Source organism: Corvus moneduloides, chromosome 2 (genome assembly GCF_009650955.1).
Source record: "Corvus moneduloides isolate bCorMon1 chromosome 2, bCorMon1.pri, whole genome shotgun sequence".
Taxonomy (NCBI): domain Eukaryota; kingdom Metazoa; phylum Chordata; class Aves; order Passeriformes; family Corvidae; genus Corvus; species Corvus moneduloides.
In genome coordinates this window covers 31,090,109-31,105,039 of record NC_045477.1, presented here as the reverse complement: position 1 = coordinate 31,105,039, position 14,931 = coordinate 31,090,109, and the positions used below count along the sequence as shown (strand labels likewise).

Here is a 14,931-nt window from a genome sequence, read left to right as displayed (position 1 = left end):
AAAGAAAAGGCAAAAAATCTTCATGGCATCAATTCCTTGGTGAGGAGAGTTGCTAACCTCTTTTCTCTTCTCTTCTCTTCTCTTCTCTTCTCTTCTCTTCTCTTCTCTTCTCTTCTCTTCTCTTCTCTTCTCTTCTCTTCTCTTCTCTTCTCTTCTCTTCTCTTTTTTGCAGTCACAATTGGCCAGATGTACTGACCAGGAAATTCAAATCTGTCCTGAGAAACACAAAGAGGACACTAAGAAAAGCAAACTTTAAAGAGATGGGAAGCATGAAGGAGGCTGGAATAAGTTCCGAAGAGGATGAAATCTGAGACAAGCACAGCAAAGAGCTAGTAAGATCGGGAGGGACACCTTGAAGCCAGTCCAACAGAGCTCACACTCTCCATTTAGACCCCAGACAGCCCAAAGCAGTATAACTAATGAAGCCTCTTAGCTCTTGCAGAGGGTGAACCAGAGCAGGAGGATGAATCCTTACCATCATCTCTTGTGAAACTGGGCACCATCTCAGAGCTGTATGTGTGTGCTTTTGGGAGAGGTGCACTGGGGAGGAAAGTGATGGTGATGACAATGGTAGTTCCAGCTCTTCATGAGCACAACGGTCACAAGGATGAGCTCGAAGAATATTTTAGTTAGGTCTGCATGGCAGCACTAACAAGTCCAGCTGCCCTTGGGCCTGGATTCAAACAACAATGCCAAGTGCTAAAATGGTTTAACTGTTCCACATTAACTAGTTGTTTTCCTGTTGGTATTGTGGGAAGCTCTGGTTTCATGAAAATGAGTGCAATTGAGAAGAAAGTGTTTTGGACAACAACAAAAAATATTTTTACTCTCCCACAGAGAGAAATTTTGAATCCAAATATTTTATTCCTATATGTCAACTTAAGCTGAAACATTTTCTTTCAAATTGACATTTCAGCTGCAAATGCGAATTTAATGGTATTTTCAAAATGAAATGACAGTTTTGAATTGAAACAGTTTGGTATGAATCAATATTTGTTTCAAATTCCAAAATGAGATTCTGCTCAAAATGTCAAAATGTGTCATATTACAAATCCAGATCTGAATAGCAAGAACTTTTTTTTTTGCTTTACACACACACACATATACAGGATATCTAAGATATTTTATGCTTTTCATCCTAAAACAAGATGAAAATGGAATACCAAGATATTGCAAAACTGAGGTGTAGTTCGATTAGCTGAGAAATACTAATAAAATATGAATTTTTTTTCCCTGCAAAAGTGTGGCTGAGGGAATTAAGAGAACATCATTAAAGCAATGCAAAGCCTAAACCCCGTCACTCTTTTTCCTTTCCAATCTCCAAGTGGTCTCTAAGGCACTTGTCTATAAAGTAAGCCTCCCCATGGGTGAAAAGTTTTCTATAATGGTAAATATCTGGCCTGTAGGTACTTCCACCAGAGCACACTTCCTCAAAGCCAAATAATTTTGGTGTTGGGCCCTTCTTCTTCCAAGATTTTTATCCCCAACATCTGGCTTCTAACAACCTTCTGGGAATTGTTGTCTCTTCTGCAAGGCTGAAGAGAAGAGCAAGTATGGTAATTTAATCAATATTACCACCAGAAGGTGTTAATTGAGAACACTGAGGCCTTTCTCAAGCTCAATTTGAACTGTTGTCATCAGACCAATCAAAACAGATTTTTACCATTCAGATAATAAATAAGAGTCAACAACCATTTGGCAAATTTTCATTCAATACTGCAAATACCTTTATGAAACAAGGTGAGTCTGGCTTCACAAAGCTAAGGAACACAGCATTTGCACAACTAATTCACTGTATCAAGTATAAAACATGCACTGTCAAAGTAAGATCTGTTTGGAGTATAAACATCTGAAAAGCAAAAACAGAAGGGAAATTCCTTAATGCTCTTTAATAATGAGCTTTTACTCTGTGGCACCTGGTTTTGTTTTTTTAGTGGTGAGTTGATATTCCATGTGGGAGAAGTTGGCCCTTGAAGGACATCTGTCAAAAGGCACATACAACACCTGAGCTGTCAAACAGGGATTAGGGAAGCCTTCACTTTCTTCCCTGTGCTCACCCTCTGTTTAAAATTTCATTCAGAAATAAAGTCCTATGGAAGAGACATGGGGTAGGTAATTCTGACACAATACACCTCAACATACGTTTCCAGAGAGGGACGTTATCTGGATTGGTCTGTGCAAACATGAGTTTAAAATCAAAAAAAATCTGCATAATTCATGTATTTTCCACTATTTTCCCATGTAAAAAGGAAAACATTTATCATTGCTGTCCTGTTACAAAGCAGAGTGGGTTAAGTCAACCTGAATTTTCCATGAAAATGATTGAAACGAGATTTCCACCCACACTTCTGCACATGGTTTTGAATTCTTTCTTCAGCCTCTAGTCTTCTAAAATAAACAACATTCTTTGAATTCCTTTTAAAAATTAAGATAGTAAATCTGTGGGAAAGGGTAGCAGAGAAGCATGACTTTAGTAATCCCAGGATAATTCTTTATTCTCTTTGAAGCCAGTGGTAATTTTTCCTCTTAGTTTCAACAGGAAGAGGCCAAGGACTCATCCCTGAGTGTGATTACAGCTACTGTTAGAAATACATAAAATATATTTATATTTTCCTGGTATTGTTCTGTGTAGACAGATTTAGGTTCACTCATGAGATTTCTTCCCATACAAACTAAGATTACTGTATCATGCTCTTTTATGTTATTACTTTGCTCCTAAAACTAGTGCTAGTATGTTGTAATGAGGAAGATGTGGGCTGGAAGCAGCAAATGTAAATTTTTGTAACTCCACATCAGGCTTCTCGGGTGATTGTGGACAAGGCATTTGGTGGATTTTTGGATAGGGAAGCACACATTGTAGTAACCATTATCAACAAGAACCTACCACACGATGGCTGGAAGTTTTACCACTAATGTTATAGAGCGAATTTTCATGTAATCATGCAAATCCACTGAGAGATGTAGATGATGTATTTACATAACATAAACACTATCTGAATATAGTTTGTATTTCATGGAGTATTTTTAGCAGTCAATGTACAATGTAAGACAATAAAGATCATTGAAGACCTATCCCTCCACCTGAAAATCTCATTCTAGTTTGTATATTTACCTTCAGCTGACTTCTCAGCTTACTTTTCATCTCCTTTTGAAGATAAGGCACATATGGAGACCCCTGTTCACATATTCACTGGATTACACAATAATTTAAAAACAGGTCTCAAGATACACAAGCCAGTGGCAAGACAGTCAGACAGAGAAGATGCAGAAGAATCCAAGAAAAATAGGGAGCAACCACAGCGTGGATGAGTGCCCAAACAGCTGCAATGGCCCAGGTCTGGGAAAGTTTCCCATAACAGATGTTAATGGGAGGAGGGGGCAATATCATTCCCCACAGCACATTTCTCATTAAAAAATATGAAGATGCTTCTCTGGGGCTTAGAAATACAGCCATGTGAATGCAGGAGTAGAGCTGAGGGTAAGTAATCCCTCGATAATTCTGTGATCCTGGATTCCATCCTCTCACCAGCAATGAATCAAATAAATGCATGAGAGACATCACATCAACTTGTGCCTTTCTATCCATACAATGAACATGGTCTGGCAAGGTCCTGTGCACAGGCAGACTCCTACCCCTTTATCTACCTACTCACACACAGTGGTCATCAGATGGATGCATCACTGGTGAAGGAGGGATAAGGATTACCTACTGCTGTAGCCACACACCCTTTCATTCCCCTTCAGCCATGCCTGAAAGCCCTAGTGTGGCCCTCATCACTTGCCTCACCTGTGTTAAAAATAATGGCTTGAATTATGTCATGGAATTTCATCATAGAATCATTTAGGTTGGAAAAGACCTCTAAGGTCATCAAATCCAAACATTAACCCAACACTGCCAAGACCACACTAGACCATGTCCTCAAGAGCCACGTCTACATGTCTTTGAAATACCTCCAGGGATGGTGACTCCACACTTCCCTATTCCAATGTTTGACAACCCTTTCAGTGAAGGATTATTTCCTAATACCCTATCTGAACCTCTCCTAGTGCAACTTGATGCCATTTCCTCTTGTCCTATTGCTTTTTATCTGGGAAAAAAGGTTGACCCCCAGCTGGATACAGCTTCCTTTGAAGTAGTTGTAGAGAGTGATCAGAGTAAAAGAATACATGGGAGAAGGCAGAGGTACTGCAGCTCTTCATGCACAAACTGAAGCTGTGTGAAATGGTGGTGTTAGAGAAAGCCCTTACAGGTAAAACCCAGTCTGATGAAGTGCTACAAGATTGCTAGGTCAGCTGCAGGAGACAGAGAGTTTGATGTACAGGGAAGTTGGGTTAGCACATAGAGTTGAAACAGACCTCCCAAAATGAAGAGAGTCATTGCACTAAGGATTATTTCCAGACCCTGAGTGATTGCAGTCCTCTCCTCCAGCCTCCTGCAGCTGCAGGGTGTGCTGCAACACACAGTGCTCCTAGGCCAGCAACTACTGAGACAGGTGAGCAGGGGAAGCTTTTCTGTATTCATCCCATACCAGGGTACTCCTCTAGCCTTCCTGAAATGACCACAGGAGAGTGTTCCCTGACCTGAAGAAACCAGAATCCATGTTCTGTGCAGTGTAAGAAGCACATAATGCTTTTCCTCTGATGCTCATTACTTTACAGCTGTTGGTGTTAAATTTCATCTACCAGCTTTTTCCTCATTCACTAGAGTTTCTCACAATTCTTCAGAAGCCCGACTTCACAATATTTGCAGATGTCAGCATCCCATGGCTCTCCTTCCTTCCCTGAGCATCCCTAAATTCTGCTAAACAGCACAGGACCCAGTGGAGGGACTTCGAGAACCACCCCCAAAATTGTCACACAATGCATCCTGATAAAGCAATTCTTTGCTTTGTTTCCTTACTCCACACCTGTCCTGATCCATGACATTTCCCCTTCACTCTCATTACTTGGTGCAAAGCATCATCCTTTCCTGCACAGGACCTCTTTAGTCAAGAAAAATTTTATCAGATGGTTCTCTTTTATCGACCGTTTTCATTGACACATTATAGTTATTTTATTCAAAGGAATTAAACCCCCCTTTTGCCATTTTCTCTTCTCAACTTGGGGCTGTCCAGGACCCAGACTTGATAGCACAGACTTCAGGCACAGTAAAAAAAAAACAGATGATGAAAGTAAATACACTCATTTTCACAAAACTAGGTGTCTGAAACATGTTCAATAACATATGCAGAGAAGCTCAGGATAAAGTGATTCTGGGCCAAGGACTAATGCTGAAATATGTTAAATCCACACAGGCCTGATGCCCAGATGAAAACTGCAAAACCATGTGTGAAATCCCAGCTGGCCTTGAACAGAAGGCATTTATTAAGAGCTGGAGCCTTTTTTTTCTATTGTTGCTAAAATTTGTCAAATTGAAAACATTCTGCAGTTTTCAAGTGGAAAATGGTCTGGTTTTCAGACAGTTTGTTCGCCAGACACCTCAGCTGCCCATCTGCTGGGCTATTGATTCCAAAGCAACCCTGGAGGCAAGTGTCTCAGCTCCAATCTCCACATACAATTTCCTCCTTTATTTTTGTTTTTTTCTGCTCAAAAGCTGGAACAGAAATAGCATTTCAAAATATTGAAATCCTGCAGGAAACATACTGACCCTTCTCCACACTAGTCAGAAAAACGTGGGCAGGAAAAGAAGGCAAGCAAAAAGACTCTGCAGGCCTAAATGTCCGGCCTTGAGGTATTTTCTCACCAGAAGAAATGCACTGTCTGAACATCACAGAATAATATCTGATGGCAGATGTGCTGCAATTAACTGCTTTAATAACCATGGCTTACTGAACATTTCTTCTGCTGTCTCATGGATGGAGAGTCTGGTGCTGTAAAAAATTGCTTTTACTTCCCCTGCATGTAATCTCTGCTTTGGTTCATTATTGCTTTAAAGGAAAAATCTAAAAACTCTTAATCTGAACACTTCCGATTTTAAAGGAAGGCCAAGCTCTGCTCTGAGCATGTATTTTGTGACTCAGGGCTGTTTGCAATAAAAAAGCGTGACAGGAGCACAGCATTCCTTTCCAATCCTTGTGTTGAGCTGTCTGTATAATCTTGGCACTGTATGGAAATAAAGCTTTTGTTTAACCTACTTGTGTGGGCTCCCTGAGGAGGTGACTGCCTGCCCAGCCAAATCTGTAACTCTTGGCTCCCCAAACACCATCAGCAAATAGAAAGCACTGGAGGGAACAACCGCAGGTTGTTATCCAAATAAGGTGCCAAAGTTTATTCATGGATTCAAAGTTGATTCAAAGTTGATTCAAAGTTTATTCATTTATTTGTGTCATCAAGGTTCCTCTGCCTGACTGCATCTGTCAGGACTGCAACACAGTCAGGACAAAAGGAAAATATGACCTGACTCATGGTGGGTCCAAGGCTTGAGTCCAATCTGCAGGGTGACAGAGGGAGCTCCACTTCTCAAGCTATGGAGGAGAGGGATCAGCCTGAAAACCTTCTCCTCTCCATCCCTCCTCCTATACTTTTGTCCTTGTGGCTGATACTGGGATGGGTACAGACTCTCCAACACTGGTGTTTGTGGAGAGGAACCAACCAGCAGAAGGTGGGCAGGTGGAAAGGAACTGAGTGAAGAATCTCCCCAGATGGGGAGTCCACCAGCTCTGCTAGGGCAGTAGTTTTCATATCCTGTGAGACCTCTACCAAATCATTCCCCATACCTGGAATAATGGGAGGCCTTAAGCATTAAGAAGAACCAGCTTTGCATTGTCTATCTAGGTTTCAGTAAAGCAATTGACACTGTTTTACAGAACATTCCCCTGGCGAAACCGGCTGCTCATGGCTTGGACAGATGTACTCATCTCTCTGTGGAAAACTGGCTGGCTGGCCAAGCCCAGAGTGTGGTGGTGAATGGAGTTAAACGCAGCTGGTCACAGATGGTGTTTCCCAAGGCTCAGTATTTGGGTCAGTCCCTCTTAATATCTATATCAATATTCTGGGCAAGGGGATCGAGGGCGCCCTCAGTAAGTTCACAGATGACGCAAAGTTGGGTGGGAGTGTTGATCTGCTGGAGGGCAGGAGGGCTGTGCAGAGCGGTCTGGACTGGCTGGATCCATGGGTCAAGGCCAATTGCATGATGTTCAACAAGGCCAAGTGCCAGGTCCTGCACTTTGATTGCAGCAGCTCCAGGCAGTGCTAAAGGCTGCGGGAAGAGTGGCTGGAAAACTGCCCAGCAGAAAAGGACCAGGGGATGCTGTGGCCACATCCCTGGGGAGCCTGTGACTGTGGACATCATACCTATGTTGCCTAATGCTACAGGGATCCAGAGACATAGTGTGCCCATCCATGCACATAACTTCAAAACAAATTCCAAGGCAAATGTATAATCATCATCATCATTATCATAATCTGTAGAAGGTCTTGCAGATCTCAAGGGCTCCAAGGACTGAAGGCTGTTCTCCCTTCCTCTGAGGAGAAATCTGTAGTTTCACTTGGAAGCACTGAGTGGTGAATTAAGGAGTTAATGGGAAGTTTTTCTGTTTCACTTCCATCTGGACATATACAAAGCCCATCAATATGAATATCCCCTTTGCTGCCCTTCCCACTGCAATAGGTCATCCAAAGAGAAAAGGCTGGAACACTGCGTTCAGCCAATACCTCTTGTATTTTTTGTAAGTCCTGAAAGTTGCAGTGCTGAATGCATTTATCCTCACCATCTCATGTCCAGGTGCTGGACAGATTTCTAGGAGCTGTGAAGGGCTGCATGGCAAACCCTTCTGCTCTTTGCAGCTACAAGGGAAAATGAGTGGAAATACGATGAATCCTTGCTAAACCTAAAGAAACCTCACAAAAGGTGAAGGAGTACTGAGATTAGATCAGGTGGTTAGTGCATGGTGCTAATAATGCCAAGGCTGTGGGTTTGATCCCTGAATCAGACTCAATGGCCTTCTGGACTCTTTCCAACTCCAAATATTTTGTGATTCTGTGACTACATGTCTTCTGAGTTTTTGCCATTCTCTCCGTGACCTCCTGCTATCTCAGATTGGCATTGTGTAGGAAAAGGAACATCCATACTGTGGCAGTTATCTTTTTTGTTGTCCCTTATTTGCTATAAGAACTGGTCCTGGAAAAACCTTTTGCTCTTGATTTTGTACAGCTCACACAGTTTCTGCAGAGTATTTATAGAGAGGAAAAGGACACATGAAGACCTTGCTGGTCTCTTGAGCTGGAGAAAATATTCCACTCTAACTCGTATTATTTTCATTCTGAAATACTCTAATTGAATTAAATTTTAGCACAATCACAGGAAAATCTTCAGCATTAAGAAGATCAGCCACAGCCAATGGCAATAGTTAACTACTGCTTGCATCTGTAACATTCAAATTCAAGGTTCAATTCAGATGCAAGCATTTTATTCTGTATATGTCAATGCATATGAGCTTACATGTATATAGAAATATATTCGTATGCATACAATTAAGCAGCAGCCGTTCACCACCAGAGGGCAGGCAAAGAGTATGAATATCAATTGTCCTGTGCGTCCCTGCGCATGTCAATGAACAAATTGCTCAGCGGCCAGAAAGATATCACCAATGTTTTCTTTGACCATCTCCAATGACTTTCTTATCATAGAATCATGGAATCATAGAACAGTTTGGGCTGGAAGAAACCATTCCAAGTCATCTAGTCCACTCCTCCTGCAATTAGCAGGGACATTTTCAGCTGCATCTGGTGGCTCAGAGCCCTGTCCAGCCTGGCCTTGAATGTTTCCAGGACTTTTCTGGGCAACCTGTGACAGTGTTTCACCACCTTCCTCGTAAAAAACTCCCTCCTAATACCTAAACCTACCACCTTTTAGTTTAAAACCATTTCCCCTTGTTCTACTGCAACAGGCCCTGCTAAAATGTTTTTGCCCTGAATGTCAACCCTTACAACTACTTCATATTTCACAGTGTGATGGCTAGTTTTTGTTTTGTTTGTTTAACTGAGATCTAAATCTAGCAATGTTGATATGAACCAGTGTATCTACTCTCACAGTACTAAGTCCTAGGACCTTTTGGAAAGGTGCAATGAGCAAAGAAGGGCTTCTCTTTTCACTCAAGCTATGGAGAGGATAAAAATACCTAACTCTTGATGCCAGAGAGCAAATCCTTAGAAGCATATACCTCTTTTGATATGGCACAGACAGACTTCCTAGATACGATGGGTCATGAGATCCATAAGGATCGTTGTCTAAAACCCAGTGCCCTTGACCTGAGGAGGAAAGGAGGCATACAGTCTTACTCAGAAGCTTCATCCCAATTTCTTAACAAAGATCTCTACAATTGTGTACAAGCAGATGAAAGTTTATGGGGGTAGAGAGGCCCCTCAGGGAAGGAATCCTGTTCAGGGCTTTGTTCAATGGGATAATGGATGCCAGACCCTCAAAGCAACAACAGAATGGCAGAATCACTTATAATGTTTGTAGCACATCCTGTAATACCATCCCCAAGTGTCTTCACTCAAGGAAATCTGGAAAGTATTTTAGGGGGATTGCTATGTCCAGCCTGGGCTGGAAAACTGGGATTTATACCAGCAGGATGTATAGTCACAACCATCAGAAGAAACCAGTTCTCTGTTTCCTGATGACAGGAGGGATTCATTTCCCTTAATTCTGAATCTATGTCTGCAGTAGTCACGCACCAGTCCCTTCGTCCTCACAAGAGAAAGTCAGAGCTTGTGAAGGTGACTCATCTGCTGGACAATTAGATGAATCATGAGCAAGACAGGCTTTCATTTCCCTCCCTGAGCTGTGGAGGATATCAAGATCAGTGGCTCATTTGATAGGTCCCAGCTGTCTATGTTTGATGGAATATAGCTCATCTTTTTCACCTATGACATCATTCTGGAGTTACAAGTTTTTATGAGGAAAAGGAGACCAGGAGTTTACTCAGCTCTTCAATGCCATCACTACTTCTACCTGGGCTTGGCAGGAGGCAGGTGATACATGTTTGAGCATAATTGTCTGTGCTTCTGTGTTCCCCATATTTCACCATTCAATGCACTAAACTTTCTGGAAATGTAGCCCACACACAGGATTCAAAGTTTTATCTGAGGTGCACCATACTTCTGAAATCTAGAAGGAGATGCTCAGAAGCAAATTACATGTACAGTGTTTTGAAAAATCAAAGAAATAGATGAGCAGGATTTTTTCCTTTCGATTGCTGCCTTATGTCTTCTTTCTGTCTCCACTGAAATAACTTCAATATCTGTCTGTGTCTCCCAGTGTATCCCTTGCTTCATCATTTAGTTCAGAGGGATTGTTAGATGATACACGTACCTTTCTCCTCCAGCAGTATGTTCCACCTAAAACACTGCACACAGGAACTCTCATGATGTATGATTGTAGCTCAGCAATTGCCACAAAGGAATTAAGTAAGGGTTTCAATATTTTTTCTTCATGCAAAAAAGAAGTCCAAGTCATATCATTGGGGGTGGGAGTTAGATTATTCAAGAAAAGCCAACACAGTGAGCAGTAAGCAAAGATGTTTTGGAAATAACCCAGAATCCCACTGCAGGCTATAAAAAACCTCCATGATTTCAGTAAGTGATGACGTAGTGATGGATCAAGGGGCTGTGGGAAGGATCAAAGGGTTTAAGGAACATGACAAAAATAGAGCATTTCTAACTCATTTCTTCTCTCTCTATGATTATGATTCCAACCTTCTTTTTTTTCAGCATTTGCCTAAAAAACAGTATAGGAGGAGCAAAACACAGAGTAGACCATACTCTCCATTAACTGTTGTGAAATACTTTTCTGCAAGAGCTGAAAAGTATCATGATCAGCTGTATCACGATCAGTTCCAAGGCCTTACAGAGATAATGCCAGTAATCCATTCATTATAGCTTCCCTACAGTAGAACACCACCTACCACCTATCCAAAGTAAACACAGTAAAGAGGTGGAAAGAAGGGACAACAAAAAGTGAAAATTGATTATTTAAATGGTGGTTGACAGATAAGGGTCATTTTTGTAAGGTCTGATTCAATAGTAGACACTGAAAATGCTGGGGAGAGAGACCAGCTTTCATCATTCCTCCAACCAAAAGAAAACAAGGAGAAGGAAGAAGAATGGATGCTATTACACATTTTAAATTAAGCAGGAGATTTAGAGAGAAACACGATCTTTAGCCTCATTAGCACAGAAGACAGAGCAAACTGTTCTGAAGCTTGTTCCACACCACCTGATTCATAGATTGTTCTGCTTTTGTAGTGGTAGAGCAGAGATAAAGGAAATATTTGCAAGAAAAACCACATCAATCTCATTTGGTTTGCAATTCAAGATAAATCAGATTTGTCACATGCAGCACAGTTTCCTGAACCTGTTGGTAAAGCTTTGGGATGTTTCAAACACAGGCTAGAAGATGTCCCTGGAGAAGTTAGCAGACAGCAAGAAAAACCCAGAGACACTTCATAAATCAGGGTAGGATGCCGGCTCCCTTCAGACACCAGAGCTGGCAGGGCAAGTGCAAGGCAGAAAGTCTCTGCCTTTATTTCTGTCTTCTCGAGATGGCCACCTATTGACTTTGCTTGCAAGCCATGCCTCAAAGTCTCACTGAACAATGGTGCATGTCTGAGGACCATGGGGTCTGGAAAATAAAGCCAGAGATTGTTTTGGCCCACCATAACATAAACACAAATTCTATTTGCACCATTTTAACCCCCCAAAATTTTGAGACTCTGTAGCTCCTGTCATATCAGTTTACTTGTCTTGGAGTTTCCCCACATGGTTTCCCTCTCTTTTTTCTCCTACTGCCTCACTACCATGAGCCCCAGCAGCTCCCCCCCAACAAGCATTGTTTTCTCCCCAACTTACTTGTGCTACCTTCTCTCAGAAGACTCTGCAGAAAACCCTTATCACCAAAGTCACCCCATCTATATCCTGTGGCGATACCTGCTTATGCTGGGAGTTTCCACAATATCTGCGACTCCAAGTGATGTATAACATCTCTCAAGGGTTCCATTAATGCCTTTTTGCACCATTATGTGCATTTTGCTTTCTTGTTCAATGTTCTGGCACTGTCTGTCTAGATATCAAGAAGTGCTTGAGGACCCTGGCACCCAAGATTAACCAGATGAGCCAGAACTTTGTCCATCCTTCAGATCACTGTGTCATAACACGGTCGCAGCTAAATCCTTCGTGGCTGGTCACATCTGGCTTGGTGAGTGTGGAGTGTCCCAGCAGAACTGGACACGTATTTTCACCCTGCCGTGTGGTCCTGAGGAAGGTTATGGTTGGTACCAAAGGGGACTGACACAAATCCAGTCTGGGGAAACGCCAAGAGCAACATCTTCTTTGAGTTCAAAAATGTCACAGTTCCTGAGACTTGCAGGCACCATATGATGAGGGCTGAGTTGGAACAGGAGTCACAGCTGACCTGGTGATCAGGACAACTTCACTCTTCTGCTCACCACCAGCATCAGCACCAGTGCGTGAAGCATCATCTGAGCAACAAACTTCCCTCAACAGCAGCAGAAACACAAAAAGAGCAGCCAGAGCAAAGCTCTAGTTCCTCATCTGTTTTTTAAAAAGAAGGGACTATAATCAAAGCTGGAGGAAATGGAGCATAAATATCAAACTTTGTTCAGGCTGGGAAAATACAATTTATAATTAAAGATGGACATCTTGTTGACAAGACATGACTTATTTTAACTGTGAGGTGAGCACATGGTCAACTTCTAATCTTTTGCAAGTTATTAAAACCAGCCAGTTCTTCTCTTCCTGGCTGGTTTCCTTTTTTTTTTTTTTAAGTGTAATTTCTAAAAAAGCAACAGGGCTAAGGTCTAGATAATGCTCAATAATAATAAGGCTCAAGATAATGATGCTTTTACTGGCAGTGGTGTCTTGGAGCACCTAGGGAGCTGGGAATTTTTCTTTCTGTTCCTGCACTACTGCTTGTCCCCATGCCAGCCCCACCAACCAAGCCTGTTCCCCTCTCCCACAGAAGAGTGGGAATCGCGTGACACTTACAAGGGAAGGAGAGGGCCCAGGGTTGACTTTGGGTGACCAGAACTGAACCTGTGGCACTTTTTTTTAAGTGGGACACACTTAAAAAAAGTTGGTTGCCACATCCTGCTGGTTGCCACATCCTGCTGCCTCAGTATGGAGGCATGTAGGATTTCTGCATGGCAGGTACCAGCACAGATTGTCACAGGACTGGTGCTTGTAAGCAGCTTTGGTGGCAAGATCCTACAAGTGTTCAGGGTGTGGTGTCCCTCCTCATAACCTCAGGTTCTTTCATGGGGTACGCTTGGGTGCATCGATGCTGTCACATAACCCAGCTGCCCAGACTCAATCCCACTGAGGGTTAGCTCTCCCAAGGCTACCTTTTCCCACAAAACCAGCTTGTTCCCTCCAAGCTGGGTGTAGTTCTGAGGTTTCCTTCAGGGCCTGCATCAGTTTTGGTCGCTGCTGCTCCACACAGTCCTCCCACACTATTCCGCAGCAGATTTGGACGCTGTCCCCACAGTATTCAAGGTATTCTGAAAGAAAGCTAGCAGTGAAAAAACAAATTCAGGGTTGTGGGGGAACCACCCAGAGTTAGATATCTGAGTAATACACACCTGGAAGTAGTCAACTTGCTCTAGAGAAGGGACAGGTCTGTATGGATCCAGCCAGGGATCACTCCCTGGGAGAGATACCTTTAGTGGGAGAGATGTTAACTGGAGAAGCATCAGCACTCAGGTGTCACTGGTTATCAGCCAATGGTTGACCCAGGATTCTGCAGCCCCCACACCAGAGATAGAGATGTAACAACAGCAGCATCTGGGTGAATAATTTCTTCTGCTTCCATATAAATCTGAAACTCATTGTCAGGAGAGTTCCTATCCTTTCTGTGACAGGCTATTTTCCTTTATCTAGCCATGCACCACCTGGAAAATACAACTGGCCCCTGTCTCCAAGCAGCATGGATGCAGACATCCTCCAGGCTTGGCTGCTGTGACATCGAGTTGGCCATCAGGTTGCCCTGGTGTGATTACAGGAGGGGAGACAATATCTCTTTGGTGACCTCCCTCTGTCAGTCCCACCTGAGGGGAGGTGCAGCTTGGGTGGAAGATGTACATCAACACATCAGTGTTGAGCTGATGCCAAACCAAATAGCATGGCCATAGTCATGAGGTACGGTGCCACAAGATAGAGCTAGAGTGGACTGCTAGTTTAGGCACAGTACAGGGTTGTTGGAGTTTTCAGACCACATTCTCACTCGTTGATAGTGTGCTGTATTTTTTGGACCACCTATGTCCTGTGTAAGTGCTATTCTCAGGTCCTCAATAAGGTTTTGGAGCTGCTGTACACAAGTGAACTCCTCCAGATCTGCTTCTGTTGCCAAGACAAGTCAATGACAAATAGTTCACTTACTAATTGTTAAATCATTTGGCCTTTAAAAAATATGCATATACAGCTATACATGTTCATTATCATACATGATACAATTACAAACATGTATCACTATTGTTTACTTCTTTGCCATAATGTACACATTACTTTTAAATTGATTATCCTTGTTACATTCTTATTGCAGTAACACATACAAATGTACTTACTGTGACATTTAACAAACCAAATCTTTCACATCTGTAGACATTTTCATCTTGAATGTCCCAGTATGGTGCAGATCTGAAGTAACCTTGTGAGGAGCTGGTGTGCTAAAGAGAATGAACAGTAACCTGTCGCAGAGGGCAAATCCTGGAGCCAGCATATGTTTAGCAGAATCCACAAAGCTGTTTGGCCCATGGTGTTAAAGGACATGGTTTTTATCTGATTTTAACAAACAGGTCCAGGAAAGTTGGACAGAATTGATGCTGTCCAGGAGAAGGGAGTCAGTACCCCCCCCCCCCCACCCCCCCGGTTTTTTGGTCCATCCAAAATCCTTGTTTGTAATAGCAGATGTCAGTG

At 42.5% G+C, this 14,931-nt stretch overlaps 1 protein-coding gene across 3 annotated transcripts in view; it reads left to right on the top strand.

Moving 5' to 3' along the window:
* Window positions 1-3,080, top strand: part of GUCY2F (guanylate cyclase 2F, retinal) — a 42,393-nt gene extending 39,313 nt beyond the window's left edge. For 2 of the 3 annotated variants that reach the window (XM_032098956.1, XM_032098954.1), the window contains one exon: window positions 173-3,080. In XM_032098956.1, coding sequence (XP_031954847.1) covers window positions 173-311 — 139 coding nt within the window. In that variant the 3' untranslated portion in view covers window positions 312-3,080. The remainder of the gene's footprint in view (window positions 1-172) is intronic. The other variant, XM_032098955.1, reaches the window with a different exon arrangement.
* The last annotated feature ends 11,851 nt before the right edge of the window (window positions 3,081-14,931 follow it).